This window comes from Salarias fasciatus, chromosome 16 (genome assembly GCF_902148845.1).
Source record: "Salarias fasciatus chromosome 16, fSalaFa1.1, whole genome shotgun sequence".
In the NCBI taxonomy this organism is placed as follows: Eukaryota; Metazoa; Chordata; class Actinopteri; order Blenniiformes; family Blenniidae; genus Salarias; species Salarias fasciatus.
Window position 1 is genome coordinate 9,329,236 of NC_043760.1, and position 27,896 is coordinate 9,357,131.

General features: G+C 45.9%; 4 protein-coding genes across 6 annotated transcripts; 3 read left to right on the plus strand and 1 right to left on the minus strand.

Moving 5' to 3' along the window:
• The first annotated feature begins 1,018 nt into the window (after positions 1–1,018).
• c16h2orf76 (chromosome 16 C2orf76 homolog) lies at positions 1,019–3,030 on the plus strand. The gene is made up of 6 exons (XM_030111376.1): positions 1,019–1,064; positions 1,191–1,390; positions 1,598–1,648; positions 2,279–2,316; positions 2,400–2,481; positions 2,707–3,030. The coding sequence occupies exons 2-6, from the start codon at positions 1,261–1,263 to the stop codon at positions 2,781–2,783; spliced, it is 378 nt and encodes a 125-aa protein (XP_029967236.1). The 5' UTR covers positions 1,019–1,064; positions 1,191–1,260; the 3' UTR covers positions 2,784–3,030.
• Positions 3,031–4,451: 1,421 nt separating this feature from the next.
• Positions 4,452–12,152, minus strand: nup107 (nucleoporin 107). Its single transcript, XM_030111363.1, has 27 exons — positions 12,095–12,152; positions 11,268–11,350; positions 11,074–11,166; positions 10,896–10,990; positions 10,642–10,765; positions 10,180–10,283; positions 9,647–9,762; positions 9,460–9,508; positions 9,312–9,383; positions 8,825–8,913; positions 8,646–8,721; positions 8,398–8,511; positions 8,238–8,328; positions 7,537–7,616; positions 7,399–7,458; positions 6,882–7,027; positions 6,740–6,788; positions 6,593–6,662; positions 6,353–6,468; positions 6,094–6,283; positions 5,907–6,013; positions 5,727–5,829; positions 5,503–5,663; positions 5,303–5,428; positions 5,002–5,115; positions 4,720–4,887; positions 4,452–4,627 (listed from the first exon to the last, which is right to left on the minus strand). The coding sequence occupies exons 1-27, from the start codon at positions 12,100–12,102 to the stop codon at positions 4,520–4,522; spliced, it is 2,712 nt and encodes a 903-aa protein (XP_029967223.1). The 5' UTR covers positions 12,103–12,152; the 3' UTR covers positions 4,452–4,519.
• A 1,429-nt stretch (positions 12,153–13,581) lies between these two features.
• On the plus strand, positions 13,582–19,820 carry LOC115402807 (cilia- and flagella-associated protein 251-like). 3 transcript variants are annotated; one of them, XM_030111369.1, is made up of 6 exons: positions 13,582–14,082; positions 15,952–16,151; positions 16,732–16,883; positions 16,991–17,037; positions 17,413–17,506; positions 17,750–19,820. In XM_030111369.1, exons 1-6 carry the CDS (start codon positions 13,835–13,837, stop codon positions 18,032–18,034), a joined length of 1,026 nt encoding a protein of 341 aa, XP_029967229.1. In that variant the 5' UTR covers positions 13,582–13,834; the 3' UTR covers positions 18,035–19,820. The 3 variants fall into 3 exon arrangements, with proteins under 3 accessions (XP_029967229.1, XP_029967230.1, XP_029967228.1); XM_030111370.1 differs by lacking the exon at positions 17,413–17,506; XM_030111368.1 differs by lacking the exon at positions 17,413–17,506 and having other exon boundaries at positions 16,732–17,037; positions 17,750–19,819.
• A 400-nt stretch (positions 19,821–20,220) lies between these two features.
• On the plus strand, positions 20,221–26,739 carry LOC115402810 (zinc finger protein 12-like). Its single transcript, XM_030111375.1, has 2 exons — positions 20,221–20,445; positions 25,184–26,739. The coding sequence occupies exons 1-2, from the start codon at positions 20,277–20,279 to the stop codon at positions 26,029–26,031; spliced, it is 1,017 nt and encodes a 338-aa protein (XP_029967235.1). The 5' UTR covers positions 20,221–20,276; the 3' UTR covers positions 26,032–26,739.
• The last annotated feature ends 1,157 nt before the right edge of the window (positions 26,740–27,896 follow it).

Here is a 27,896-nt window from a genome sequence, read left to right on the forward strand (position 1 = left end):
CCAGGAATATGAAAATGAGCACATTAAGTTGAAAGATCAACAAACTCTCTCCACTGCAGGATTTCCAATCAGTAGGTAGAGCATAATTAAGAACTGAGAGAGAAAAAAAAAAGAAAAAATCTTTTAAGTAAGTGAAAAAAACTCATACCCTGATTCAAGCTGTGGTCACTTAAAGGAATGAGAAGAGAGGACAGCATGGACATATCTATTTCAGATCATATGCGGGAGTAAATCCAAAAAGCAGTTCAGCCTGGAACAATTAGAATTTCATGACATCATCTCACATTTGTGAGAACCTGAAGACAAACCAGGATCTTTTCTTCAATCCAATGCAGCTAGAATCCAAACTCGTGTTTGTCCCTGTGCATCGGATGTTGTCACTCAGATCGAGCTCTCAGATGTGTTTGAGGTGAAATGAAGGTGGCATAAAGCCAGCAGTTACTGTGGTTGCAAAGCAAATATCAGTTTGCTCAAAGTCAGCAAGGACAAAGCAGTGAAAGGACTCAACGCCGATCACACTGAGGTGGTTTGACGTTACAGTTTACTTTTCAAAACTGATGCAAACTGAATGTGCAACCATTGTTTCCAAAAATGCTGGAATTCTATGTAAAATGTCAATAAAAACAGAATGCAATTATTTTAAAATTTTTATTTCCAGTTCAGCAGAGAGACGTTTTGCCGTATGATGGAATGGATTCGGTGATTTGTGTAGTTCACCGATTCAGCCACAACGAGGCCCCATCGGGCAGCTCACCAGCTGTGTTTGAAGTTTGAACCAAAAATCACTTGTAAAAAAATAAAACAAAAACAGTCCATTGCGAAACCGCCCGATTTGTAATTGGTGAGTTGTCTGTATACAGAAAAATGTACAAATGTAGCATATTTGGACAGACTGACTGAGATACAAACAACACTAAATGCAGACAGACAACTCTAAGCGGGGTTGTTTCCTACGGACCATTTTCAATGTAACACCGTCCTACGGTTCCATTGGTCCGGTCTCCTGCAGTGGAACCACTGGAACCTCTTAGGTGTTTCGGAATTACTGGTCTCCATGTTAACTGGTAACGACTTCTTTTGCGTCCTTACAGAGACTCGCATATGAGCTGACACTTTAAACTTTATGTATTCCAAATGTGGTCAAACAGCGTTCGCAACGTACAATTTGGGATTCCTGTCGGTGTTTTTAGCGCCTGCTAGAGGAAGTCGGTCACCAGTTAACAAGGGAGCCGCTTACTTCATAGCACCGTATAAAGGACCATGTCGGCTCCGGTGGTGGTCACTGTGCGGCTCATCCGATCCTTCGAGCACCGCAACTTCAAACCTCTGGTGTACCCGGAGGTGAGTCTCGACCAGCGGGTACAGGACTTCATCCAGATGGTGCGAGAGGGTGAGCAAAGACCCAAAAAACTCTCATGTAAATACGTGGCAAAAACAGAAACAGAGCCATCAGAAACACAGGTCTCTTTCTCTCTCTCTCAACACACACACACACACACACACACACACACACACACACACACACACACACACCCACACACGACGCATGTCATCATGTCTTCAGAAACAGATGTTAATGTGACTGACTTTCTTTCAGATGTTGAGACGAGATCAGGACTTCCTCCTCCATTTAGGAAACACAGCTATGGTCTGACTTTCCACTTCCTACTACTCCTGAACTGTGATCAGTCATGTTTGGTCTGTACATTCATACTCTGCTTGTCAACATACACTTCTCACAAGAGGTTTGATATATTTGACATTTGGGTGAAATTTCTGGAAATTGTAAAAAGGGCGTGCTACAGTGACATTCTGTCATTGTCATTGTCTGCTGAGACATAAAACTCCTCTTGAAGGGCTCTCAGCTCATTCAGGCTCTGTGTACAACATTAACATCTTATTGAACCAAGAAATGTTTTGGTCCAGAGACATGAATCAAACACCTGCTGTGAATATTTCCATTAAGGTCCATGTTAGAAAACAGCAAGTTGTGCAAAAAGCACTGGAATATTAAAGATTTGGATGTTCATTAAGTTCACCTGGACAGGTTATAGTGCATTGTAGGTTCTTCCATCCCGATATTTCATCCAAACGCCAAATATCCGGAATTTACTTTCCATTATTTCAAGATCAGATGTGAATATGAAGAGCAGGAGCTCTGTCATGTTGTGACTGAAATCTTGTGGAAATCATGTTCAGCTAATATTGAGCTGCTCTGATGTTCTGTGGCGATAAATGTGTTCACATCAGTTCTGACGTTATCTTCTTCTATCTGCAGACACGATGAAAATCATCCACCATGCTCACGGAGCAAAGGTATCACTCGCTCTCTGCAGCTCAGCGTGTCAGAACAAGTACTACATGTGAAGCTTCCGTGACTGAAATCTGTTGTTTTCCAGACAAATGAGCTGGTGATGAGTTTGGACGACGACGAGAAGCTCATTCTGCGAAGTGACCAGACCCTCAGAGCTGCCGGAGTCGGTGAGTTTGTTGTCATGGCTGCTCACCAACAGCTCTTTCTGGAAATCAATGCACATTGTTTGCACGTTCCTTAAACCCACATTTTATTCCTAATGGAACAGATCCAGATGCTTTTCTTCTTCAGCTGCTTTGTGTGAAACACAACAAAAGGTTGACTTGAACTGAAAGCATGTGTGGTTCCAGCAGAGGATCGAGGTCTTCATCAGACTCTCTTTCTGCTCTCAGCTTCAGAAACCGAAGTGGCTTTCTTCAGGAAAGAAGACTACGAAGCGTACAAAGCAAACCCCCGCACCTCCTGGTGAGCGCCGTGAGGAGCGCGCAGCAGCAGCTGCTACAGGATAAAAAGACTAAAACAACTCTGTCTTCATGTTCAGGCCAAAGAGAGTTTATTTGTGGGTTGTATTTTTTTTTAAGGTGTGTCTTATTTTCTATCAGCCTGGTGTGAGTTTTTCTGTTTTGATGATATTTTCTGTGTGGAAATCGGTACAACATGTTTTGTTTTGGTTTTTAAATAAAGGTTTAAAGGTGAATAAAGTCTAAATGCTCTTTGAATCACTTTTAATCGGACGAATGAACAATGAGACGAGACTAGCAAAAGTCCCTGATTCTCGTGTTTACTGAATCACTCAGCATTTTTTATGCCAAAGCTTTATTTTGAACATGTAAAAAACAGAAGTAAAACTGAGAAAGGTAGACATGATAAACTGTAGCAACCATTTCCCTTTCACAGAAGATTTTTTTGTGAAAACTCACTGGTAATAAATGATTCCTTCCTTAATGAATTATTTGAAGAGTTTTAAACTCCACAAGATCTATGAATTTCAAAGTTTTTGATAGTAAAAAAAGGTTTTGTGTGTGCATAAAGGCCAACAGAGTTTAGCATTTTTATTGTTCTTTTTCCAGAATAACAAGTCTTTGTAGGGAATGTGCCCATACTTTCACACAGTGGGTTAGATGAGGTCAAATCAGTGAGTTATACAGAGTATAAAGAGATTTCTGGTTGAGCATGTCCCCAGCTTCATCCAGGACTGAGATGCTTCTGAATATTTTGTTTTGGGCTTGTTTTATGTGAGGTTTCCAGCAAGTTTTATCATCAATTTTCTCTCTAAAAAAGTTTCAATCCACCCTTTCTGTATTGAATGATTTTGTAGCTGAGCTTCGCATTCAATAGAAGTTTGGATGGTTATGATTCTATAAATTATTCCAGGTAACTTTCTGTAAAACTTACAACCAGTCAGATTTTCTGCCATTCTAAATACTTGTGTACATTTTTTTATGCGTTAAAGATAATGCCCAAGGTGCCACTCGCTCCCACAGTGCATTAAGTTGAAAGAGAGACGACCTGCTTTTACTGGGAAAGTGATTTAAAATCGATCCATTTTTTAACATTTATTCAAACAGGTTGTTTCTCACACATACCTAAATATAATAAAATTAAGGCAGGAACTGTTCATAGATGATGTACTATCACTGCGATGTTGAATGGTTTCAAAATAACTAGGAATGTTGGAGTTCAAGTTGAAATCAGTTGATTTTGCGTAGGTTTTGACCATCTCCTCATTTTCAAATCCATTTTATTTTGAAAGGATGCATCCGATTTCCAGAATATTGACTGAGGGGATTCATGGGGTGGTGTACTATGGCTGTGATGTGGAATGACTTAACTAGGAATGGAATGGAAGACAGGGGAGCAAATACTTCTGGAAATATTATGTATGTGATGAAAAAACTGTTTCCCAAAGTAAGGATTAATATTAGTGAAATGAATGAAAGCAAATAAAGTGTTGTTCTGTTCCAGACATCTGTGAAAAACCTGCAAAGGGAAAGGTTTCATATCTACGGAAAGGATTTTTTTTTTTTTAATTATGTTCATTATTTAAGACTGAGTCAGAAAATCTGATTCTATCTTGAATCCTCACAAAATAATTACATTCAAGAATTTAGTGTTGAGAAAGAAAGAAACAAATCCACCTGATGGAAATTCTTTTATTTAGCAAATAAACAGAAAAAAGACGAGTGTGTGTGTGTATGTGTGTGTTCATGGCTGCAACTCGTATCCCAGCGGGTCGAGGCCTCGGTCCAGCAGAGCCACAGATGATTCCCTCAACTTCTGCAGGAGTCGCCTCAGCTCGTCTTTAGAGAAGACCTGGAACACAGCGCAGAGGGTGAGACACCGAGGCAGGGAGCGAGAGCCTGAGTGTGCAGCGCTGCCCCTCCCCCGTTAAGCTGCTGGGTCACCTGGTAGAGGTGGTGCTGGTCTGAAGACAGGATGTCGGCCAGTCGCAGCGCCTCCTGGTGGCGGCTGGAGCTCTGCAGCACGCTGAGCAGCAGGAAGCTGAGTCGAGGCAGACACAGAGAGCGCAGCGACTTCATCTGGAAGCTGCGCTCGCAGTCTTGCTCACAGTCCTGCAAACACAGAGCCCACTGTGAGACTTAGAGAGCCCACCGCATGACCCGCAGTCCACCGCGCGGTCCAGAGTGCACTGTGCGGTCCACTGCTCCAGATCCGATAAACCTCACCTGTCTGCTGTCCACCATCCAGCCTCCGTCCACGAACAGCAGCACGTTGTAGATCCGCTCCTTCACGTCTTCGGTCAGGGCGTCCAGGCGGGACGACCAGGCCGACAGCGCCGTCTGAGGACGCATGAAAACACTGTAGTACCACTGCAGGCCTGTGGGGGCGCTGCTGCCCCAACCAGAGGAGAAGATGGCAGCAGATGATTAAAGACAAAGTTAAACTGGATGATAAAACTAGCAAACTACCATAAGATATGAAGCTGTGTAATAGCAGCACCGCCCTGGAAACCTCCGTTGGTCTTACCTGGTACTCCTTCTCTCTCATCTCATTGGCCACCCGCTCAGTGAATTTGGCCTCAGAGACCGGCGCCGGTTTTTGAGGAGCAGAGCTGCTGTGGCTGAACCAGTCAGTGAACGCCTCGTGGGCTTCCTGCAGCGACAGAACGAACTGAGTGAACCTGCAGCAGCAGCAGCAGGCGAGCAGGAGGAACTGCAGCAACACACCAGGTAGGCTCTGATGCACAGGTGCTCCCTGATGGCGTTCTCGTCCTCCGCAGGCAGGGGGGCGGTCTGCCCCACGCTGGACCACTGGCAGTAAATCGCCCTCATGGAGTCCTCGGGGACTTTAGAGAAAACCGCCTTGGCTGCGTCGTGTTTCTGCAGAGCTGAGAGGAAAACACGGTCAGAGTCCCTCGGCCGGCAGGGAACACGAGATCAACGCAGCGTACCCAGAAACTTCCTCATGATGGCGTTGGACTGCTTCAGGGCCTCGGCTCGGTGGGCGGGGTCAAACAGCAGCCAGTCGATGATGTCGATCTTCCCCTGGTCCTCCTGTCAGAGCAGAGTGACGAACGACGTTACTCACAGGCTGAGCCTCTTTACTGTCCGGGTTCTGGAGCCTTCTGTACCTTTGTGGTTCCTGTTTCCAGCGTCTGGCTGTGGTGCATGAACTGGCTCTCGTCTCTCTCTCGCACCGTCTCCACCACCAGCTTAGTGATGGCAGAAACATCCAAGCCTGCACAAGAACAAACACTCAGCGACCTCCCACGGCTGCTCTGCGTCTTCCCACTGGCCCGAGAGCGTTTCCCATCTCACCGGCTTCGGTGGCGAGCTGCAGGCAGTGTGGGCGGAGCTCCGGCTGACTGACGGTCTCCAAGAAGGCGGCATACTGAGCGGTGGCGAGCTCCGAGGGGAGCTGGCCCACGTAGCTCGCCACGAGGTCAGTCTGCTGGTCCCGGATCAGCAGGGAGACGTAGGCCTTCACCACGTCCACACACACCTCCTCCTGAAACCAGTCAACTGTCAGTACGTAGCAGAGCGCCCTCTGCAGGTCAACCACACACACTGCACTCACCTTCAGCGCCAAGCCCAGAGAGCGGAAGAACAGCACCAGGTGGGTCATGAAACGCAGCAGGTGGGAGGGGAGGGGCTTAGAGTCCGTCAGCCAATCAGAAAACTCCTCCAACAAACCTAATGGAGAGAAACAAGTTCTTTGGGTTGACATATGTGAGGCAGGTTGAAGGTTCACAGATGTTCTACAGATGTGAGGACCAGACCAGTCTCTGCTCTGTAAACCAGGAAGTGGAGGTCTTACCATCGAGATCTCCCAGGACGACAAACCTCTGGATGACGTGGTAATGCTCCTTGGCCTCCTCTAACACTTTCTGTTCAACAGAACAAAAAAACGCAGCGTTATGGTCACTTCGGCTGTCTGATCACATTCAGCTACTGTCTGTCTCACCTTCGACTCTGAAGCCTGGAGCTCCTCAAACACCGTCTCCATGGTCCAACTGAGGGACAGAAGACAATCAGAGCAGGTCAAGCACCGTCTCCACGGTCCGAATGAGGGACGGAGGACAATCGGAGCAGGTCAACACTCATACTTTGCCTCCAGGTATTCTCGAGGCAGCGTCTCCACCTCCTGGTGAGCCATCCCTGAAGACATCAGCTCCTTCTCCACCAGAGAGTCCACCATCACTCTGAAGTACGCCCACACACTGTCCTCCCACGACTCACACACTGCCAGCAGCTGACACACACACACACACGCACAGACCATATGTCGAGTAGGACTAAAATGACAACATTTCACTGTAAACATTTCATTTTAAGCAGATCTCACTTTTGTTTTTACTAGTTTGATGGTCTGAGGTGAACAGCTGACTGTGGAAGCCAGATTTAAAACCTCTGAGCACGTTTTAACTGGTTACTAACTTGTTTTAGCCCCTTTTTCTGTTTCCAACAGAGAAGTTAACGGTTTAGGGCAGGGCTACCAAAAGATTAATTCTCTTAATTGGCAGAATAGCCATAGCTAAATTCCATGTTTAAAGTTCTCTTGTTCAAGGCAGTTTTAAGTGCATAATGTCATACATTCATACAGTCTGGAGACTTGTGTGTTACCGGTTTGAGGTTTCCGCTGAGGCTGCCGTAGATGGCTCTCTCGTATCTGTTGAGCTGCTCCTGAAACACAGCACACAGCCGTTACAGCAGCTGTCATGGTTTGGGTGTGTGGACGGTGGATGTGTCGTCCTGCTGCACCTCCTCAGCCATCCTCCAGCAGCAGACCTTCCAGATGCCCCTCTGAGGGTTTCCTTCCACTGGCTGCAGCTCCAGGCTTCCTGCACACACACAGAAAACAGTCAGACTATGTGGACAGCATGCAGCTTCTATTACAAAGCTATTTCTAATCTGAAGTTGAGCTTTTTTTCCTCAATCATCTTTGTTTAATTGATATAGTTTTGGAAGTACTGTGTAGATTGAAGTGTAGTTTACAGAGGAATGATGATAACGGTGAAATGTTACGTTAATGAACATGTGAACTTTGTAATATCCTAAGCAGATGATTGAAAGGAAAAGAAAAAAATGCATTGAAGAGACTTGAAATTTTTGCATTGTCTATTTTGAATTATTAGGGCTGCCGTAGTGCAGACAGACACAAGGCATAGCGGGTATTGTAAGTGCAAGAAAAGTACAGAACTATTCTTGACTGTAGTCTGTTAATGTGGATCTAGATGTTTATAGATGTTTTTAGCGTCTTCCTCCACTTCCTGGAGTGCTGCCTGCAGCAGCAGAGAATGTGAAAACATGCGTCGTACCGCATCCAGTGGAAGAACAGCCGTAAACTACAGTGGAGGCTGTTGGTTGCCCCTGCTGCAACATGACGCAACGGATATGATGGAACATGAGCTTTACAGCAGCAGACTGCAGCTCAGAACCTGCTGCCGAGCTTCAGAGGTCACCTGAGGTCATGTTGGGGTCATGGTACAGTTTCCATCCTTCCAGAGTGGCTGCTCTCCAGGACTGACCACAGCGTTTGCACAGCCTCTGAGCCTGAAACACACACACAGCTGAGCTCAGCGTGTCCTGTGCAGGACCGTGCGCTGACAGACGTCCCAGCACCTCGTCGATCATCCCGGCTCGGATCAGCGTGAACAGGTTCTTCAGCAGCCGGGCGTCGTCCTCTCGGTCCAGGTCAGCGAGAGGCCGCTGCTGTCTGAGAGGAGCGTCTGGGTCCTGAAGACACGCATGTGGTGCAATGTTAGTAAAACCTCCACCCAGGGGTTCTCAAAGCGAGGCCCGGGGCCCTGGTGGGGGCCTCGTGGTCAACAGTCAGACTGTGAAGGTGTTTCCATGGTAACAGCTCTCACCAGCTCAGTGACCAGAGGAACGGTGAAGGTGGTGCCGCTCTTCCTCCTCATCATCAGTGCGTTGAGTGTGTTCTCCCTGAAACACACACATTCATCTTAACACACACTGCTGGCTTTCTGTGTGTATGCGCGTGCGTGTGCGCGTGCGTGCGTGTGAGTGTGTGTATTTGGAGACTCACCAGCACACGTTTTTGGCGTAGTACTCGATATTGTCAGAGAAATTCCCAATCTGGTCCTTGGCGATGCTCTCCAGCCAATCAACAACCAGCTGCAACGGAGCGAGTCGACGGCCGGAGTCACAGATACAAGTCCATTTTGATTTATCTTTTAATCTGAAATTCAGTTCTTGGTGATTTGGTGTCCTTTGCTTTTTATTTGGGTCATTTAAATAAAATATTTTTGAAACTTTTGGTTTGGAGTCATTCTCATTTTGCAGCACACCTTCATCCTCCATGTTATGTTCATTCATCAACATCTGGAGTAAAGTTTGGTTCATTCTGCTTGTTTTTTTTGTGTGCAAATGTTGGTGTTGTTTTGGATCTTTTAAGAGATCCTGGTAATTCTGTGTCTTTGTTCTGACATATTTTCATAATTTACTTTCTTTTGGGTCACCTTTAGATATGTATGAGTGTGTGCGCGCTCCGGCTGTGATGCCTTCAGGTTCACCTGACTCTGTCGGATAACGGAGTCCCTCTGGAAAAGCTGCTCCACCACCACCTTCTCGCTCTCACTGGGAACCTGCAGGAGAACCACTCACTGAGTTCTGCTTCGCTCTCAACGATTTGTCCTTCCGCCTGTTGCTACGGGAACTCACCACCGCGTCCACCATGAGGTCGTCCTCCAGCGCCGACTGGACCCGGTCCCTGTGGACCAGACGGGGATCAGTGGAGGACGGGGACGCTTTTGTGTGTGTGTGTGTGTGTGTGTGTGTGTGTGTGTGTGTGTGTGTGTGTGTGTGTGTGTGTGTGGGGGGGGGGGGGGGGGGGGAGTCTCACACTCACCTGTAGAGGGAGGCGACGAGTCTCCAGGTGCTGTTCTCCTGCTGCAGAAGCCAACAAACTCCAGCGGTTCGACTGCTCTGACCGGCTCTGAGAACCACCGACTGGAGAACGTCCACCTGGACAGAGAACACACACGGCTCAGACACTCACACACCAACTGCAGGACGTCCACCGGGAAGAGGACACACACACACCTCACACATGAACAATTCCAGCAGGTTCACACAACTTTGTCACTTCCTCATGTTCACTTACTTGATCTTTGGGATCTTCTGGATGAGTAAATTGAATTTTGTTTCATATTTGGTCAATATTTGATAGTTTTGTCTCATTTTGTTGGAATGTTTTACTTTAATGCATCATGTGGTTGTTGCGAGTCTTTTCAAACAATCTTTTCAGATAATTCTGTTGAACTCTGTTAATTCAAAACATTTCTCCTTAAACTGTGACTGTTCACATCACATTTCATCACTTTGACTCTCCTGTAAAACTAAACCAACCAGGTCCTGACACACACACACACGCCCCTCTACCTTGTCTTGACAGAGAGCCTGATAATCCTCCAGCAGGTCAAACACTGCAGATGACGAGTGCTTCAGGAAGGACCCAAGGAATTCTGGGAAAAGACTGGCGGCGGCTGCAGAGATCAGAAACACAGCGTTAGATCAGACCACGTGTTTTAAGGTGGACCCATCTCACAGACTTTTGGAACATTTCACAGCTGTTTGCTTGGCTGAAAATACAGTTTCTGCTCTTCAACTGAAATTGGGTCTTTCTCCTAACACTGTTATAGTTTCATGGTTCACATTTATATTCATGAAGTTGGAACAAACTTTCTGAATCTCCTCATGTTGAGCAGCCGGATTTTATCAGTAGATCACACAATTTCATTAGATTGACAGCTTTGATGAGAACGTGACTGAATTCGCTGGTGGTGACTGTTCCTGTCGCTAGGCTGAGACTGTTGCTGTGACTCGGCTCCGGTGTTGCCTCACAGGACTCTCCTGGGTCGTCCTCCTTCAGCAGGGCTGAGCTCAGGTTGGTTGTGTCGTCGCGGAAGAAGCTGGTGTTCTCCAAACCGGAAACAGGAGATGTGGTCCAGTCACTGTCATCCAAGTTCTGTGCGCATACAAACACACACTAAAGACTTATGAGGGCCACACAGTGATTGACTGCATCCCAAAAATAAAACAGGAAATTCATGTTCACTTTGTAAATAAAGTCCATGTACAGAAGTGTGTGTGCTCACCAAACTGCCAAGTGTGTTTCTGGGTGTGTGAACGAATCGAGGTGTTCGACCTCCTGGAGCCAAAATGGAGGAAACATCCTGAATCCGTGGAGTTACTGAGGAAAAGGAGGAGTAGGATGAGGTCAGTGCAATATGTGATGAATGAAGGTGTGTGTGTGTGTGTGTGTGTGTGTCTCACCGGCCTGTCTGTATAGTGAGGCGGGGGTATTTCTCAGGGATCGGGCAGGGGTTGCCATGGCGACAGTGGGTCTGCCGCTGCCAGGTGACGGGACTAAAACAGTTGATCAGGACAACAGGGTTGACAGATGGCGTAGAAGGTGTGTTCTGTGACATTAACTTTAGGGATAAAGACACAAAGCCACTGCAGGATACAGGCCACTTTCTTCCTCCTCCGGCGCGCCGCCACTGTCACCTCATCATCTCGGACCACCGGAGACGGCAGGTCACTGAGATCCCTTGGGGGGGGGGGGCATTCAAAAATATTAATTTTGAGCAGAAATGTTTTTTTTCATCCAAAGTTTCCACTTAGAGCAGTGTCGCCTGTTCTCATTTTACTTTTTTCCACTTTATGAATGGATGTTACAGTTTCCTAAGCTCAGTTTGTGTGTGTCTTAGTCCGATCAATTAGGCCTTTTTTTGTATTCATGGTTTGGATTCATATACACAGGCCAGTGGTTATTTTTCCTACCTTGACATGTTTCGGCTGTGTATATGAATCCAAACCATTGTGTGTGTCTTGTTTAAATGAGTAAACCATTGAGTTTTCTTCTGTTCTAGGAACGATCGATAAAGCTGAAGATCTGAACAGCAGCATTCATGTCCAAGTTAAAGATCTGTAGTCTACATCCTAACATCCCACTTCAGAACTGTGTGCCTGAACTGTCAGCAATGTTCTGAAGAAGAACAACACAAGATTTGGAAAAAGATGGTGGAAATGTCAGAAACCGCTTCAATGAAGAAACAACTACTTTAAAGATGTCAACACATTAGCTGTTAGCCTACTAGCTTCTGTGTTCATTTTCAATGGCAGCTGTTAGCACTGTTAGCATCGCTAGCAGCGTTAGCCACAAGCGACTCAGTCAAACGGCCAAAAGCGGATCATTCAGCCACATGAGGAGCAGACAAAGAGAATAACCGCACACCACAATGGCTCAACTGTTCAATTTCACTATTAGAGAGCTACAAAAACACAGTTTTACCGTTCCATGCTTGCTGTCAGTTCCCGCTTCACGAGGTTTAACGGGGAACCTCTTCTTCTTCTGTTACCGACCGAAACACACTAAAGGCCAAGAGGCGCTCTGCTGCCCCTGCTGGCAAAGTGTGACACTATCCCAATTCTTCTTCTTCTATTGGTACCGAGACACACTTGGAGTCCGGGAGGCGCTCTGCTGCCCCTGGTGGCAAACAGTGACACTATCCCAGTTCTTCTACTGGCACCGAGACACACAGACGGTCTGATAGGGGAAATGTATGAATGAATAATACTGTGTAAGTATATAAGAGAACATTTTAATGCTAGCTCAACTGTAGGATGCAAGCTGCCTTCAAAGACATGCTGGAGGATAATTAGAACCAATCAGCGTTGTGGTTCCAAATCGTAATTGGGCAGTCATAATGCCAATCCATGTGGGAATGCGTTTGCGTGACGACATATCATGTAGAATCGCCGTCTCTGTGCGCGCGCTGCTCTTGAGCCGCGCATGCGCAGAGCATTGTTTAGGAAGTGGCATGCAGTGGGAGGGACGAGCGCCTCATTCAGAAGCGGTTTGCTCTGTCTTGTCTGCAGCTGGGTGCTCTTGTGGCCGAAGATGGCTAGTCACAAAAGAGAACATTGTTCGAGATGGCAGAGGACAGAAGAAAGGCCATAGAAAAGAAGGGCAAAACGCGTGTTTTACTCGGAGATTCCTTTACGAGGTGGCGGACATTCAAGGCACAAAAGGGATTTAGGACTGATCACGACGTGGCGAAGTTTCTGCTGGACAGGTAACATGCTTTTCAAATGTGTTTTTGTTGCATAAACACGCAAGACACTACTTTACGGATCGTATTCTTATGTAAGATTGGAAGAAGAGTCCGACATGATTACAAATGTATTTTAATCCTATGCGGAAAGACGATGCTCCAGCTGCGCGGATGTAAACATATGGAACGCCAAAAGAGTCACAATTCGCCACTAACCAACGCGTCTGATCCTAAGACGCCGTAAAAAACGCGCGGTTAGCTCTGCTCTCTGAAAAACACACCCAATAAGTTCAATGTTTCTGAAGCCAATCAACAGAGAGCACAGTGTATTCAGCCACGGTGATTGTACTTAATTTGTGCAGATCGATATTTTAATCCTCTGAATTTTAGTCATCTCCTCTAGTAACTCAGTATAGGCTACGATAACACAGAAAAGCAGGCAAGTCTCTTTGATCCATTGTTTTCCATCCATTGTTTTGCTCTGCTGATTGGCTTCAGAAACATTGAACTAATTGGCTGTGTTTTTCAGAGGGCAGAGCCTAGGGGCAGAGGGCAGAGGTGCCGTAGGCAGGATTTTGCAAGTCAGTGCTAATTTTTCTGTGTTTTCTTTGGATTAAATGTTACAGTTTATAATCCTTTAGGAGTGTAGTATAACTGCACTACCGCGAGGGCGCAGCGTTTCCATCTGTCTCTGTTCTGAGCTGAAAAGGATTCTCGACCTCTCCAAGTATTTTTCACCAATCAGAAGAGCCCCTGAGGCTCTATCCTGATTGGTCGAGGAGCGGCGCTTCATCCCTCAATCCTTATTGGTTGTAAAGCTCTGCTTCTCGTGAACGCGCATGAGGAAGTCCAGGCCAGCATATTTACCTGCCTCGTGGGACAAAACATCATCAAAACACCACGAAGTTAACTGAGGACAGCACGAAGAAGAACAGCGACAAGAAGAAGAGCAAAAACAAGAACCATAAACCCGAACAATGGCGGACAGCGGCCATCCAGCGGGCAGCGGCAAGGTGCCAATTCCCGCTTTACCCCCGGCAGCTTCCAGCAAGAAGTCACGGGTCGTAAAAACGCTAGCCCAAAAGAAAGAATACAAGAAGGAGGAGGACCGCGCACGAAACAGAACAAGAATAAATGTCGGCACTGCGTTCGAGAGGTGGAGGACCCTTCGGGATCTGAATGGCTTCAAATCCGATGCAGAACTCGCCACATTTCTGTTGGAAAGGTAAGTGTTTGTTTTTCTGTTATGTTGTTGACCCTGTGATGATATGTTGAAATCCGCGTCGTGTCTTGTTCAAGATGTCCCGCAAATTGAATGAAGCTGGATGAACCCTAATGAGCTCAACTTGCAGTTATGGTATTGCATTGAAAACTCACCTCAGAATCAGACACCGTTGCAAAAGTTGTCCTGCTCGTCGCTGTAAAGCCGTTGAGTGCTTGAGTGTTTTGATAACAGGTGTTATGCCGGGTTCTGCATTATTAGGCAGGACACATTTTATCTGTACCGAGATTTGCATCTCCTGGTTTTCTCTCCTATGGCCAAATAAGTTCCACGTTTATATAATTCATATGGTTTGGTAAACGTGAATCTTATTTGCACCCCCCCCCCCTCAAAAAAAAAAAAAAAAGAAAAGAAAAGAAAAAACAGGACTCGCGCAAATCTCGCCAGAGACGAAGTGTGTCCTGCCGAAAGGGATTATTAAAACCATAGATATTACCTAAAATAACATACTGCTCATCCAGTTTTAATTCACAAATTAGCCGTCTTCCGTTATTACTGCATTTGGAGGTTAACAATTTCCCAGGAGAGTTTAAAAAATAAAATTGGCAGACCTGCTGATTTAGTGGAACCATGGTCAAAGAGAATCTTACGGTTAATCCAGAATTTTTCATCCTTTGGTATTGAGTGTGTTTCCTGTAATAAAACAAAATTCTTTTTTCCACCCTTACAGACCAAAAATGTAGCTTTTCTTTTATTGCTATTTCTTAAGCCCCGAACATTCAGTGACAAACAAGAAAAAGGTCAACTTGAAGTCCAGATTAAGTAATCCTCTGACCTTCGATGTAACCATCACCGCCTCTGTAATATGCTCGCTTCCCTTTGGCTCATGCCTGCTGAATCTTTGGCCACAGTGCTGCGCGTGTCTCCCTGTCAGCTTTGCAGAGATCCTCCATGAAGCCGATGCCCAGGTCTTTGCAGATGGAGGAGTTCTTGGTCATTTTCCACAAAGCGTCGCGGTGTGTCCTCTGTACGAACTGAATGATGACTCGCCTCGTTCTTCTTTCCTCTCGTCGACCCAACCGGAGAACCGAGTCCCCAATGTGCTCAATGTTCTGGGACCACTGGGGGGAAATTTTACTTAACAAGTTGGAGACCGCCTCACCAATATTTTCTCCTTCTTTTTCTTTTATCCCTCGTATCCGCAGATTCCAACGCCGCTTGTATCTCTCCATCTCCAGGACTCTCTCTCTTAGCTCAGCGTGGATTTTAACAACAGCGGCTACATCCTTCTCCAGAACTTTCACTTGCGATTTGCAGTCTTTAATTTCTGATGCATTAAACTCAATGGCCTTCGTCATGTTGGCGAGCAGGATGGAGTTTTGTTGAATCTGAATGCCTAATGAGTCCACCTTGTTATCGATCACTGAAGTCTGGGTAGAAAGCTGATTAGCTGCTTCCAAAATAGCTTGCATACCTTCATCTGTCCCAGAGTCCTCCTTTTTGGGGTTTGGTTGGGTTTTGCCCGGAGAAAAGGGGACTTTTCGTTTGGCGCCATCAGTGGAAGTTTCCATTTTTGCAAAAAGTTGGGACAGGCAGACGGAGCTCAAAACTATGCATGCACCCAGTCCGCCATCTTGTCCGGACCGGGATGCTCCAGCTGTGCGGATATAAACAAACTGACATGCGGCTGACGTGAGTGCTCCTGACAGTCCTCATGCGGAGGGAGCCGCGCATGCGCAGTGCTATAGAATTGGCAAATCGGCCATGTTGTACGAAATAGGCAGAGAATCCTCGAATATGTCTTTAAATTCCGAAGAAGACGACAGGTGATACACAGACTGACTGTTGGAGTTGTGTTTTCGTGTCTTGCAGGGGAAATATTTCATCTCCTGCAGCGACGGTGACTTCAGTCCAGGCCTTGAGAGACTTTATCAACGACAGACTATCTGCTGCCGCTGGAGAAATATTCACCGTGTTTGAACAAACCATCGCCCAGTACGAGGAGGAGATTTCTCGTCAGCGCAGATTGTTGGAAATCAGCTACAAACCTCCAATCAAATTGCGAAGAACAGGTATGGAGGAGTCTGAATGAACACATGAATGTGATTCATTGAGGATTGTTTAATTTATTTTGAAGCAAATAGACATAAATGACGCTGCAGCTGCAGTTCTAGTTCAAGGTGAAACAACGGAAGTGATTTTAAAGCAGAAACCTCCAGCATTAAACAAAGCACCTGTATTATAAACAGAGGACACGCTGTCTGTGCTGTTTGCGAACCGAAGAAGTAATTTATTGATACTTAAGCGGAGCCAGCATGCCTACATCACTGTGGTTTGTTTGGGTAAATCCTGAAGAATGATGATGCGTTCAGGTGTTGCTTGGAAAAAACAACATGTCTGAAGCAGGTCAAACTGTAACTTCTCCCTGATGTTTCAGAGCTCCAACAAGCTAAAGTTGTATCCAGACAGATTTATCATTAAGAAAAAAGAATTGCACAGCTACCTTATTAAAGCGAGAGCACCCTATGTCTCAAATGTTTATTGTTAATTGTGTAAATGTAGCCTGTCCTGTCTCATTCATCCATCACTGCAAAATATAACACATTAGCTTCCATCACATCAGTGTCTTGTTTTGTCTTTTTTCCCCTCCAGAGAGTCCGCAGCAACACATTGGTAACCAGAAGACGAGCTCCAGTCTGGAGGGGGAGCAACGCGAACCTCCACACATTAAAGAGGAGGAGGAAGAGGAGGAGATCATGGCAGTGACCGTGACTGATGGTGAAATGGACAATTCCCTTGACTCTGTGAGAGACCTGACCACCCAGCGACTCACTGCTGCTGCTGTGGAAATATTCACCATGTTTGAACAAAGTATCTTCAACTGCGAGAAGGGAATTCATTGTCATTGCAGATTAACGGAAGTCGACTCGAAACCTCAAACCCAGCTCCAGACAGCAGGTAATGAAAAGTCTGAAAGAACTCAAGAAAGTGACTCAAGTGTTACATTCATCCAGGGTCATGGGGAAGGAGCCCTGCACAACTTTATTTTCTTATAGCGCAGAAAGATTATCTGCATTCCACACAGCAACAGCCTCAATGAGACAAGTTGTAGTTTTTGACCCTTTCACAATATTAGCTCATGAGCCATGACAATTAAAAAAAAAAAAAAAAATATCTCAAAGGTACATTTTTGAATGTTTTGACTTGGAGCTTTAACTGTCACAGCTATGTATTTTTAAAAATATCTTTAAGCTTTTTACTGTGCATGTCCTAAGTGTGTAAACAACTGATGGAACTGTTGGTACTTTTCCCCACATGGACTGACAAATGAAGGTGTGGACATTTTTTTTGGAAGAGACATTTCCTGAGAACGTTTAAAGAGCAGTACGTCACATTACCGCTACATCTCAGGCAGCATGGTCAACAGGTAACGGAATGTTGTGCATGTATGTGAGAAGATAAATGAATATAACACCTGGAAAAAGTTAATCCAAAACAGTACTCATCACTCCACTGGCTGTTCAGTACTTAGAACTGTAAATCAAGAAAAAATGTAAAGACTCTACACTGTTTTTGGAATTTTACCTGTCCTGTTTTTTTCTTTTTTTTTTTTTTAAGCTTGAACATGCAGGAGTATTGCGTTTGATCTTGTACTTTTTTGTCTCTCCAGAGCTCCCACAGCAACGCGACTGTACGGATGAGCAGCGTTTTAAACCAAGAACAAAATACTGCCGAGAACAGGACGAACCAGAACCTCCACAGATCAAAGAGGAAGAAGAAGAACCAGAACTGCTGCAGTGTAAAGAGGAGCAGGAGGAACCAGAACCTCCACAGATCAAAGAGGAAGAAGAAGAATCAGAACTGCTGCAGTGTAAAGAGGAACAGGAGGAACCAGAACCTCCACAGATCGGGGAGCAGGAGGAATTTGGTAGCAGCCAAGATGGAGAGCAGCTGATCAAGAAGTTTAAAAGGGATTCCTTCAGGGAACCTTCTAATGAGGAGGATCAACGTTACCTGAGTGAATCAGAAGAACTTCTGGACTCTGAGCAGCTCTTCTCTGATGACTCTGAAGTCCACGATGTGAATGAACATGTTGAATCAGAATCAGCTACAAATGCAGAGCTGAAAACAGTCAGTATGTTTCATCGTGACCGTGTGGAAAAGTTTCCAGTTTGAGAGACCCAGGCTGGACAAGAGGAGATGCTTTTTGGGAAAACATGTGTGGGATAAAAACAGTTGTTTTGATAAATAATCTATTATGTCCGAACTTAGGAACTGTCTCTGACAGGATCATCTGTAAAATCTGTGGTAAAAGTTACATTGGACAGGATAGTTTGTTGGTCCACATGAGAACCCACACAGGTGAGAAGCCATATTCTTGTCAAACATGTGGGAGATACTTCAGTCAGCATGGTTCAATGCTGCGTCACATGAAGTCCCACAAAGAGATGAAGTCATCAGAATCAGCTTTTATTGTACAACCGACAAGGAATTTAACTCCGGTGTGTCAAATTGAGACGATACCATCAGGACGCTGAATACTGAAGATGAAGGAAAGAAGAACTATAAACATTCTAAAATCAAATTGTAGACGGTGTATCTACAAGGCAACATGTAAAAACTAGTGCAAATATTCTCAAGTATGTTATTTTGCAGCAGTAACTGAGTCTGTGATTACTGAGAATTCATCAGGAACAACGGCCTGGGGATGAAACTGTGTCTGGTGGTTCCCACAAAATGGAAAGAGTTTACAGTGTTTGTGTGTGGGGTTTAAAGGGTCTGCAGAGATGTCTCCTGCCCACTTCCTGATCCTGGACCGGTACAGCTCCAGGACAGAGGGCAGGTTGTGCCCTGTTGGTCTCTCTGCAGACCCCATTGTCCTTTGCGGTCTGTGCCTGTCCTGTTTGGTGGCTGATTCCAACCAGGCAGCGATAGGATTGCAGAGGACAGACTGGATGTTGTGGAGGGTGTTCCTGTGAATCTGCAGATGAATCTTCCTGAGCTGTCGCAGTACGTACGACCTCTGCCGGGCCTTGTTCTGTTCAGAGGCTATGTGGGGGGTCCAGACACTGTTGAGGCTGTGCTTGTTCCTGGTTTGTCATAAAAATGAGACGATTAGCATAAAGAATCTTCAAGAAGCATATTTCAGTTGTTTTTCTCACTCGACTGCTTTATTGTGTTTTTGAAAAATGTGATGTGAAAAATCTGTATGAGCAGATGTGAACTTTGAAAGGACAATGTTAATAAGAATAGTGAGTTTTGTGATTCAGTGTTTGGTTTTCCTTGAACATCAATGAGTCATACATTCACTCTTCACTGTTTTTACCCTACATAAGAAAAATGCTTCTTGCTTTCATACAACACATACCTGCAGAAACACAATGTCTGAAAACTTTTGTCTGGAGCATGTTTTGAAACTGGTTACATGTATCAGAAGATGTCATGTGTTTTTTAAATAGAATATTGAGTTGAAACAATCCAAAGACACATCTTTTAAAGTTCATCGAAACACCGTCTGTTGTAATGCTGAAACTGGAGAACCAGGATGTCACTGAACTCATTCCACTCCTTCCATTCCTCTAATCCAAGTCCTGCTGGCAAATTGACCAAAATCAACGTTAAGATGATTCCTTCCATACTGGCCAGAATAATTAATGTGTTAAATGTGCTGTCAACAGGAAAACCATTTTTAATGACAAAGTTAGAAACAGAATTTGCCAAATCCTTTAAGAAACATTACCAAAATTATCACTGACATCTTTCTGGAAAATTGACAACCAGTCAGAAATTGTGGGTATTGTCTCTCATTCAAATATTTGATTACATGTTTATGATCATGAAATTGAAAAGACACATGCAGTACAATCCATTTTAACAGGGGTGTCAAACTGAATCCCAAAAGGCTCAGTATCCTGCCAGCTTTAGATGTTTCTCTGCTTCAGCACATCTGAATATCATATTGAAGTTATCTTCAAGCATGAAAAAAAGCCTAATCAGGAGCCGCTCATCGCAATCAGCTGCGTTGAGACCATAGACATGCCTGCAGTTCCTCCTCTGTCCTATAGATGTCAGTATGAAGCAAAACTTCGTTTGTGATCCTCCTCCAGCTGGGAGAAGAAGAAGCAGTTTTAATGGCGGCTGGCGGGAGCTGTGTTGTTGTGTCTCACAGAGGAAATAATTCATCTCCCACAGCAACAATGACTTCAATTGAGGCTTTGAGAGAGTTTATCAACGAGCGACTATCTGCTGCTGCTGGAGAAATATTCAGCGTGTTTGAGCAAACCATCGTCGAGTACGAGGAGGAGATTTGTCGCCAGAACAAACTGCTGGAAATGTTGAAACCGCAAATCAAGTTACGGAGAACCGGTAAGGAGCAGTCTGGATGAACACATGAATGTGAATCGTGCTTGATAGCTATCGTCATGAGGGTGTTTGGTTTATTCGCCGTGAGACAGAAGCAGGATTCGTGTTTCTTGTGGGAAACTTGGATGGAATTGTGGCAGCGGCAGCTCGTCGTGGCATTTCAGGTGTTGTAGTATTTTCTGACTCCAGGAAAATCCCACTCGCCCTTCACGTGAACACGTGGGCACTTCACCCCGTTTTCTGTTGTACAAATACTGCTGTTTGTCGTTTTACCGTTTACAGCGAACATTAAACATGTTTGTCCCTGTTAAACATGGTTAGTTGGCCACAGTCTGCATGAGTCTCCTCTTCTCTTCTGCTTTTCCACCAGCAGTGTTGCCATAGAGATAATTGTGATGCATCCTCAGCTTCACTGGTGTCAGGACCTTCATTTTTCAAGTTTCCTCATTATGGTGCACCTCCTCATAATTAAATAATTGTTCACTGGCATAAATCCGAATCTCCTCATTCAAAATTTGCCTCCCCTATCATGCAAGATATTGCTGCCAAAGTACAGTTTGTCTGGTACGTATGTACAAAGTGTATTGAATAAGTATACTACTTGTTAATGAAGTCATTAATTATTGTTATAATCGTTGATGTTGTTTTGTTGGTTAAGTTAACTGAAGAATAGAAATGCAGTGGTATAACATGAAAGAACAGAACCTGACCACCCCAGTACAGCAGAGTGACAGCCTCCAAACCTTCCCAGCAGGCACATCTGGATCTCTGCTGCCACTGTGCAAAGTATGAAGTATGTCATCCTGACTAATGTTCAGTGTTCTTGGGTGCTTTGAAAGGCGCTTTTTACATTGAATAAATTATTATTAGCATCATCATTATTATTATTAGTATTATTTTAACTACATTCTCAATAATCAGACTTATTTTGAACAGTGTTAATGGTCTGTGACAGTCTTATGGTCATAGCAAAGCGCCAACCTCCACTCATAAAACATGAAGATAATGCGGAAGTGCAAAAAACCTGTAATCGGTCTTTTGCAGACACGTGACCAAACCGGCAACACGCCCGCCCCCATGCGCCATTTTGGAGGGGCGAAACAACAGAGCAGTAAGCCGCACCACAGTGATTTCATCACCTTCTTTTTGGCATTTTCCCATATGGAGAAGAATAAGCGCAATAGGAGGACACGGTACAGAGACAAACTCATAAAGGAGGCCAGCAACCGGTGTGTGGCTGAATTGTCCACAATTAAAAACATCGATCTATATGACCTGAAAAACAGAGACTGGAGCTCCGAGACTGCATTACTGCCTCCGACTTTGGCGCTGGACTTCACAAACTGCCTGGTCTACGGTGTCAGCGCCTACACATGTGAGCAGTTCTGAAATTCTAAATCTCTGGAAGCGCATGGACATTTGACGAATGGCTGGGTGCAGGATATGTTCGCATCTCGACCAAAGGGCTGGAACAACACAGTTGTGACTGCAAAGGTAAGCTCACCTGACTCATCAGTGCAGTCCTGGATGGAGGACGTGCTGGTTTTGTCTGATTTGCTTTACTAGTTTTAACTGAGGGTAATAAAAGACTCGTGTTGTGGCGGTCGCAGAAACAGGAGTCGGACGAGGAATTTGGTGTGAGCGGAGTTTATGACTGAACACACGCCAGTAACTGCTGGCATACCAGGAAGCCCATTGACAGGTAACTTCCGCCTTTATAAACCCCGCCACCAGTGCACACACCTCCCCATGTCAACAAGCCCCGCCCCTTCTAATGTGAGGAAACCCAGCAGCTACACAGGCACCACACAGCCCCCGCGAACATTCAGAAGGGAGCTAGCGCCCCAATGGACAACACACAAAAAAAAAAAAAAAAGAAAAATCACCATCAATAACCAATAATCAAGTGCGGCCCCACACAGGGGGCTGAATCACGCAGCAAAACGACTGCGCACCTCCACAGGCACAGGCGCAGGACCAGCCGGCGTGATTAAGGCAGTCTTAGCCACGTCCTGGGGGTGGACCGGGACCTGGTGGTAGCCCCTCACTAAATCCACCTTGAGAAAAAGTAGCCTTCCCCGCCAGGTGGACCGAGAAATCCTGGATATGCAGAATGGGATACTGATCGTGCTTGGTGACATCATTAAGGCACCGAAAATCGCCACAAGGCTGCCACCTGCCATCTGACTTCAGGACCATGTGCAGGGGTGAGGCCCACAGACTGCCAGAGTGCCGCACAATCCCCAGCCGCTCCATCGTGGCAAACTCCTCCTTGGCGATCACCAGCTTCGCTGCATCAAGGTGGCGAGGGCGCGCAAAAACCGGCGGCCCGACAGTGGGAATGTAATGTTCCACTCCGTGTTTAACGATTGAGGCCGAGAAATTAGGGACAGTCAGATCGGGGAACTCTGCCAGAAGCCGCTGATATACATCCCCAGAGGACAGAATGTTCACGAGGGACGACGACGCCCCCTTCTTCAAGGTGCACAGATACGTGGAAAAAGAGAGCGCGTCCACCAGGCGGCGGTGCACCATGTCCACTAATAACCCATGCGCACACAGGAAATCAGCCCCCAGGATCGGCACAGACACAGCAGCCACGACAAAGTCCCAACCAAACCGGCGACCGTCAAAACACACAGTCATGAACCTGGTGCCGAATGTGCAGATCGGAGTTCCATTGGCGGCATCCAGCTGCGGGCCCTGCTCACTGCTGGTTCTGTCGATATGCTCTGCTGCGCGCCCATGTCAACGAGAACCGCCTCCCTGACACAGCGTCGTTAACAAACAGCAACTTGTTAGTATCCCCAGCGCTCACAGCCGCTACTGAGCGCTGGATTTGCCTTTTCCCTGCACCGGGAATGCGCACGGCGGTGCGCAGCATCTCGCCCGGTAGCCAAAACGCCAGTGAAAAAAACAGTGTGCTGTCCTTACGCCGATCCCTCACGGCGGTGACTGCAGCCAGTGTGTCCTCCTCGGGCTGGTGCTGTCGCCCCGGCGGCCATGCAGCTTGGACACCCGAGCGCGCGTGATGCAAGCAGGATCCTGTCAGCCTCCTCCGCCAGACCCTGGTAGTCCTTCCTGCGTAACAGCGGCGAAGTAGCCAAAGCGGTGCGCACCCGAGCCGGCAGCTGACGCAGGAACAGGTGAACGAAGAGGAATGATGTGTCGCCAGACCCCAGCAGCGCCCACATGCCTTCCATCAACTCCGTCGGCTTGCTATCACCCAACCCGTTAAGGGATAACAACCGTTCTGCAAGCTCCGCGTCCGACAGCTGGAGCAAACGGAGGAGCTGCGCCTTCAGGGCGGCGTACTTGGCTTGGGCTGGCGGATCCTGCAGGAACCCCATCACACGGCGGGTGGTGGACGAATCCAGAGCCGCCACCATGTAATAGTACCGTGTTTCACCACCGGAGGCGGTGTTTAAGTACTGGAATGTTCCCTTAGCGCATGCGTAGTTGGAGTATGTATACCAACAACATCACTTGTGACACCTGGGTGACCCAGGAACTACTATAAGTTCCGGTCCCAGACCCAGGTTTGGTTCCTTTTTTCTTCTCGCGTTTGGTTTGAGGCTTGAAGAATCGGGGTGTGCCTATTTTGGCGATTTATATCTTGGTTGCTGGGAGCCTTGTGACTGTTCTATTTGGAGCTGCGGGTGCCCTCCAAAGGCTGTAACCAAAGCTAACGCGGTTCATCCCCACCGTGAGGCTTGGCTTTTGCGGTATGCATCTCCGTGGTGAGATTATTCCAACCTCCTGATTACAGTGAGGTTACGGTTAGTATCTGGGAGCACACAAGGCATCGGGACGCTCCCTTTGATTTGTATGGCGGCTGGCCGTGACTGTCGGCCCGCGGGGAGCACGTCTCCTCCGTGCGGGCACACCGTTGTGCTTCCTTTGCCTGGCTAGGTAGCCGGGCTGTCTGTTACATGCCCGGTGTGGTCGGCCGCGTCGGGGTTCCCCGGTTGTTGGCTCCGCTGCAGCGCTGGGCCTTAGAGTGATTGCGGTAGCTTGCTGTGCTAGTCATTACCTGCGGTACCTACGCTGCTGGCGGTACCTTACGCTGTTAGCGGTACTCACGCTTTTAGCGTAGGGGTGTGCGATATGACAATATAAGATCGTTAAGGATTATAACGTCGGGACGATCTCATAAATCAGAAAGATCGTTAAATCGTCTATAGGGCACTTTCTCCTCCTCGTTCTTTTTTCGCCTATATATAATATTTTTTGGAGTGAGGATGTTGCCTGAAAGCTTCAGATAACATCAACTAAATATTCCCTCTAGTGCAGTTATCCACATACATAATAGATACATGCGGAGCAACATTAACGATGATTAAGAAAAAAAAAAAAAAACGCAGCCACAGTTGGTGCTGTGTTGAAGTTGACTCGGGACGCAAAGGCAGCTAACAACGAGCGGAGCGCGGTGTGGCAGCTTCTCGAACTGGAACTACTGTTGGGTGGAGGCCGTGTCTGGCAAAGCTGGTTTACAGCAGCAGTACAGGAGCTACGAGAGATCAGCTACCATAGAAACACCCTAACAAGCTGGAGGAAGGGACGCTGAAGCTGTCACCGATGCTAACGCTAGCTAGCGAGCTACCGCTAGCAGTTCACAAGCTAGCATGAGGGATTTTGTATACAACAAATCACAGAAATGTGAAAAGACACCTTTTTTTCAAGCTGGAACTGTAGAAGTAATGAAACGAATTTTTTGTCTTGTTCTGTTTTGTCTCTCCAGAGCTCCCACAGCACCATGGCTGCAGGGAGGATCAGCGCTTTGAACAGGAAACAAACTACTGTCTGGATCACGGAGGAAGAGAACCGTCCCAGAACAAAGAGGAACAAGAAGGACCAGGCCTTCCAAAATTTAAAGAGGAGCAGGAGGAACCAGAACCTCCACAGATCAAAGTGGAAGAAGAAGAACCAGGACTCCTACAGTGTAAAGAGGAGCAGGAGGAACCAGAACCTCCACAGATCGGGGAGCAGGAGGGATTTGGTAGCAGCCAAGACGGAGAGCAGCTGATCGAGAAGTTTGAAAGTGATTCCTTCAGGGAACCTTCTAATGAGGAGGATCAACGTTACCTGAGTGAATCAGAAGAACTTCTGGACTCTGAGCAGCTCTTCTCTGATGACTCTGAAGTCCACGATGTGAATGAACATGTTGAATCAGAATCAGCTACAAATGCAGAGCTGAAAACAGTCAGTATGTTTCATCGTGACCGTGTGGAACAGTTTCTGGTTTCAGAGCAGCTGGCTGGACAAGAGGAGATGCTTTGTGATGAAACTGTCTGTAAAAAATGTAAATTGAGTCAGAACTCAGGATCGGTCTCTGGTAATAAGACGGTTATTTGTTTAACCTGTGGCAAAAGTTTCAATCAACAGGGTCATTTGACAGACCACATGAGAACTCACACTGGTGAGAAGCCGTATTCTTGTGAAACGTGTGGGAAACATTTCAGTCGGCAGGGCAATTTGTATCGCCACATGAATACTCACACAGGTGAGAAGTCGTATTGTTGTGAAACATGTGAGAAATGTTTCAGTGATCCCAGTTCATTGAGTCGCCACAGGAAAACTCACAGATGAAGTCTCAACACTCTGTGATTTTGTGCTCAAGCTGAACTTCCTCCCAAAGTATCGTCCCGTTCAGTGGAAACATGAATGGGCTAAACTCTGCTGAAATGTTGCTTTAGGAATATTTGAAATGAGAAGAGTTCATTAAATTTGTTTGTTGTTTAATGAATCCTGAAGAGGGACATTTCATTTATTTTTCACATTGACTGCTATTTTCTACTTGGAAAAGTTATGTTAAAAGTCTTGAGTGGATTTGACCTGTGAAGAAATGGAAATGAAATATATCTGATTTATGTTTTGTTGTTGTTTATTTTAGTGATGCACCGAAAATTCGGCCACCGAAAATTTTCGGCCGAAAATGACTCAAAAGTGTATTTTCGGCTTTCGGCCGAAAGAAAAAAAATCACCGAAACAACACGGCCGAAAAAAATGGTGATGACGTGGCGGTAATGCTAAAGCAAACCTTTTAATGCCTCATGTCTGCTGTATTAATGCCTCAAATCAGGTTTTAAACTTTTTACAGTGCGCATTTGCGCAGCGTCACCTCTCACACTCCGCGCACTCATTTCCCTGACAAATACACCAACACACACAAAATTGATGTATTACTGACCGTCAGTAATAATCAAGAACATATTAAAATTAGTAAAATAAGTCTCCCCGGCTGCGCACCAGGACGGACACCTTCCCACACGGTCCATCCTCACCCTGCTCATTTGATTCTGGGACTGCAGGCTCTACAGGACAAAGGTATTTATTCAGAAAATATGTTTGTTATAAAATTAATTTTTCGAAACGAGAAATACATGGTTTGCTGTACTTTGATGGAGGATACCTGAATCTGTAATTGGCACCTCTATAGACACTGAATGCTTCGTAATATTATGTGTGTCATTGTTAGGACCTTATTTGTTTCAGAAAATCATACAAGACACATATTTAGGAAAAGTCAAAGAACTAGAGGACAGGGGAATTATTTTGAACAGATTTATTTGAATTATAAAAAACCCAAACGGTCTGTCAGACCGTCTTGGCTGTTGGTCACCGATGTCCAGCCAGCCAGTGAAGTCCCCCATCGCTCCCGGCGGCCCGGCGGACGGGCTGTCGGCCAGCGGCCGGCCGCTCCCAGCGGCACAGCATGCGGACTGCCAGCCGCGGGCCGTGCTCTCTGGTCGGGAGACTGGAGGACAAACTGTGACTGACGGGTTAGAGGTGGATGCCGTTGTTGTTTACTGTTCTGTTTGAAGTGGCTAGCTTAGCTACACGTCGTAACGAATTATGGGAAGCGTAGTCAAGACAACGGAATGACAACCGGGTGGTCTTTATTACGGTATTTTCTGCAAAAAAGGCGCACCACATTATAAGGTGCACTGTTGGGTTTTGAGAAAGTTAGAGGCTTTTATGTGTTTCTTATAGAGCGGAAAATGCGGTAGGATAAATGCCACAGACAGGAACTTCTCCTGTCCTGTCCTAATTGGATGCAGTGATTAATCCGATGAACCTGATCATCCCTGAAGAATATCCCTGACGAATATAGGCTAATAATTATTCATTTCTTTCGGTCTTTTGGCTTTCGGTTTTCGGCTTCAGTTTACTCATTTTTCGGTTTCGGTTTCGGCCAAGAATTTTCATTTCGGTGCATCCCTAGTTTATTTTCTTATTTTATATGGATGAATTGTAGTTTAGCTTTTCACTTTGTTGATTCTACAAAGATAAAAAGTATTTTCTGCTTTCATCCAACACTTACCTGCTGAAACAGTGTCTGAAAAATGTTCATGATCATACTCTACTCACAAAGAGATGTCTGGCATTTGGGTGAAAGAGGACGTTATCATGCTTTATTGATCCACATGAGAACCCACACAGGTGAGAAGCCG

Excerpts from the sequence above, each read along its gene's own strand:
- LOC115402807 (XM_030111368.1), top strand. The coding sequence starts at position 13,835 with ATGGCGGACAGCGGCCATCCAGCGGGCAGCGGCAAGGTGCCAATTCCC. Across the intron at positions 14,083-15,951 it reads GCCACATTTCTGTTGGAAAG|GGGAAATATTTCATCTCCTG; the intron begins GTAAGTGTTTGT and ends CGTGTCTTGCAG. Across the intron at positions 17,038-17,749 it reads AACCCAGCTCCAGACAGCAG|AGCTCCCACAGCAACGCGAC; the intron begins GTAATGAAAAGT and ends TTGTCTCTCCAG.
- LOC115402810 (XM_030111375.1), top strand. The coding sequence starts at position 20,277 with ATGACTTCAATTGAGGCTTTGAGAGAGTTTATCAACGAGCGACTATCT. Across the intron at positions 20,446-25,183 it reads AATCAAGTTACGGAGAACCG|AGCTCCCACAGCACCATGGC; the intron begins GTAAGGAGCAGT and ends TTGTCTCTCCAG.
- c16h2orf76 (XM_030111376.1), top strand. The coding sequence starts at position 1,261 with ATGTCGGCTCCGGTGGTGGTCACTGTGCGGCTCATCCGATCCTTCGAG. Across the intron at positions 1,391-1,597 it reads CATCCAGATGGTGCGAGAGG|ATGTTGAGACGAGATCAGGA; the intron begins GTGAGCAAAGAC and ends ACTTTCTTTCAG. Across the intron at positions 1,649-2,278 it reads ATTTAGGAAACACAGCTATG|ACACGATGAAAATCATCCAC; the intron begins GTCTGACTTTCC and ends TTCTATCTGCAG.
- nup107 (XM_030111363.1), bottom strand. Across the intron at positions 10,766-10,895 it reads GAAACACACTTGGCAGTTTG|AACTTGGATGACAGTGACTG; the intron begins GTGAGCACACAC and ends GTATGCGCACAG. Across the intron at positions 8,914-9,311 it reads CCGTTATCCGACAGAGTCAG|CTGGTTGTTGATTGGCTGGA; the intron begins GTGAACCTGAAG and ends GCTCCGTTGCAG.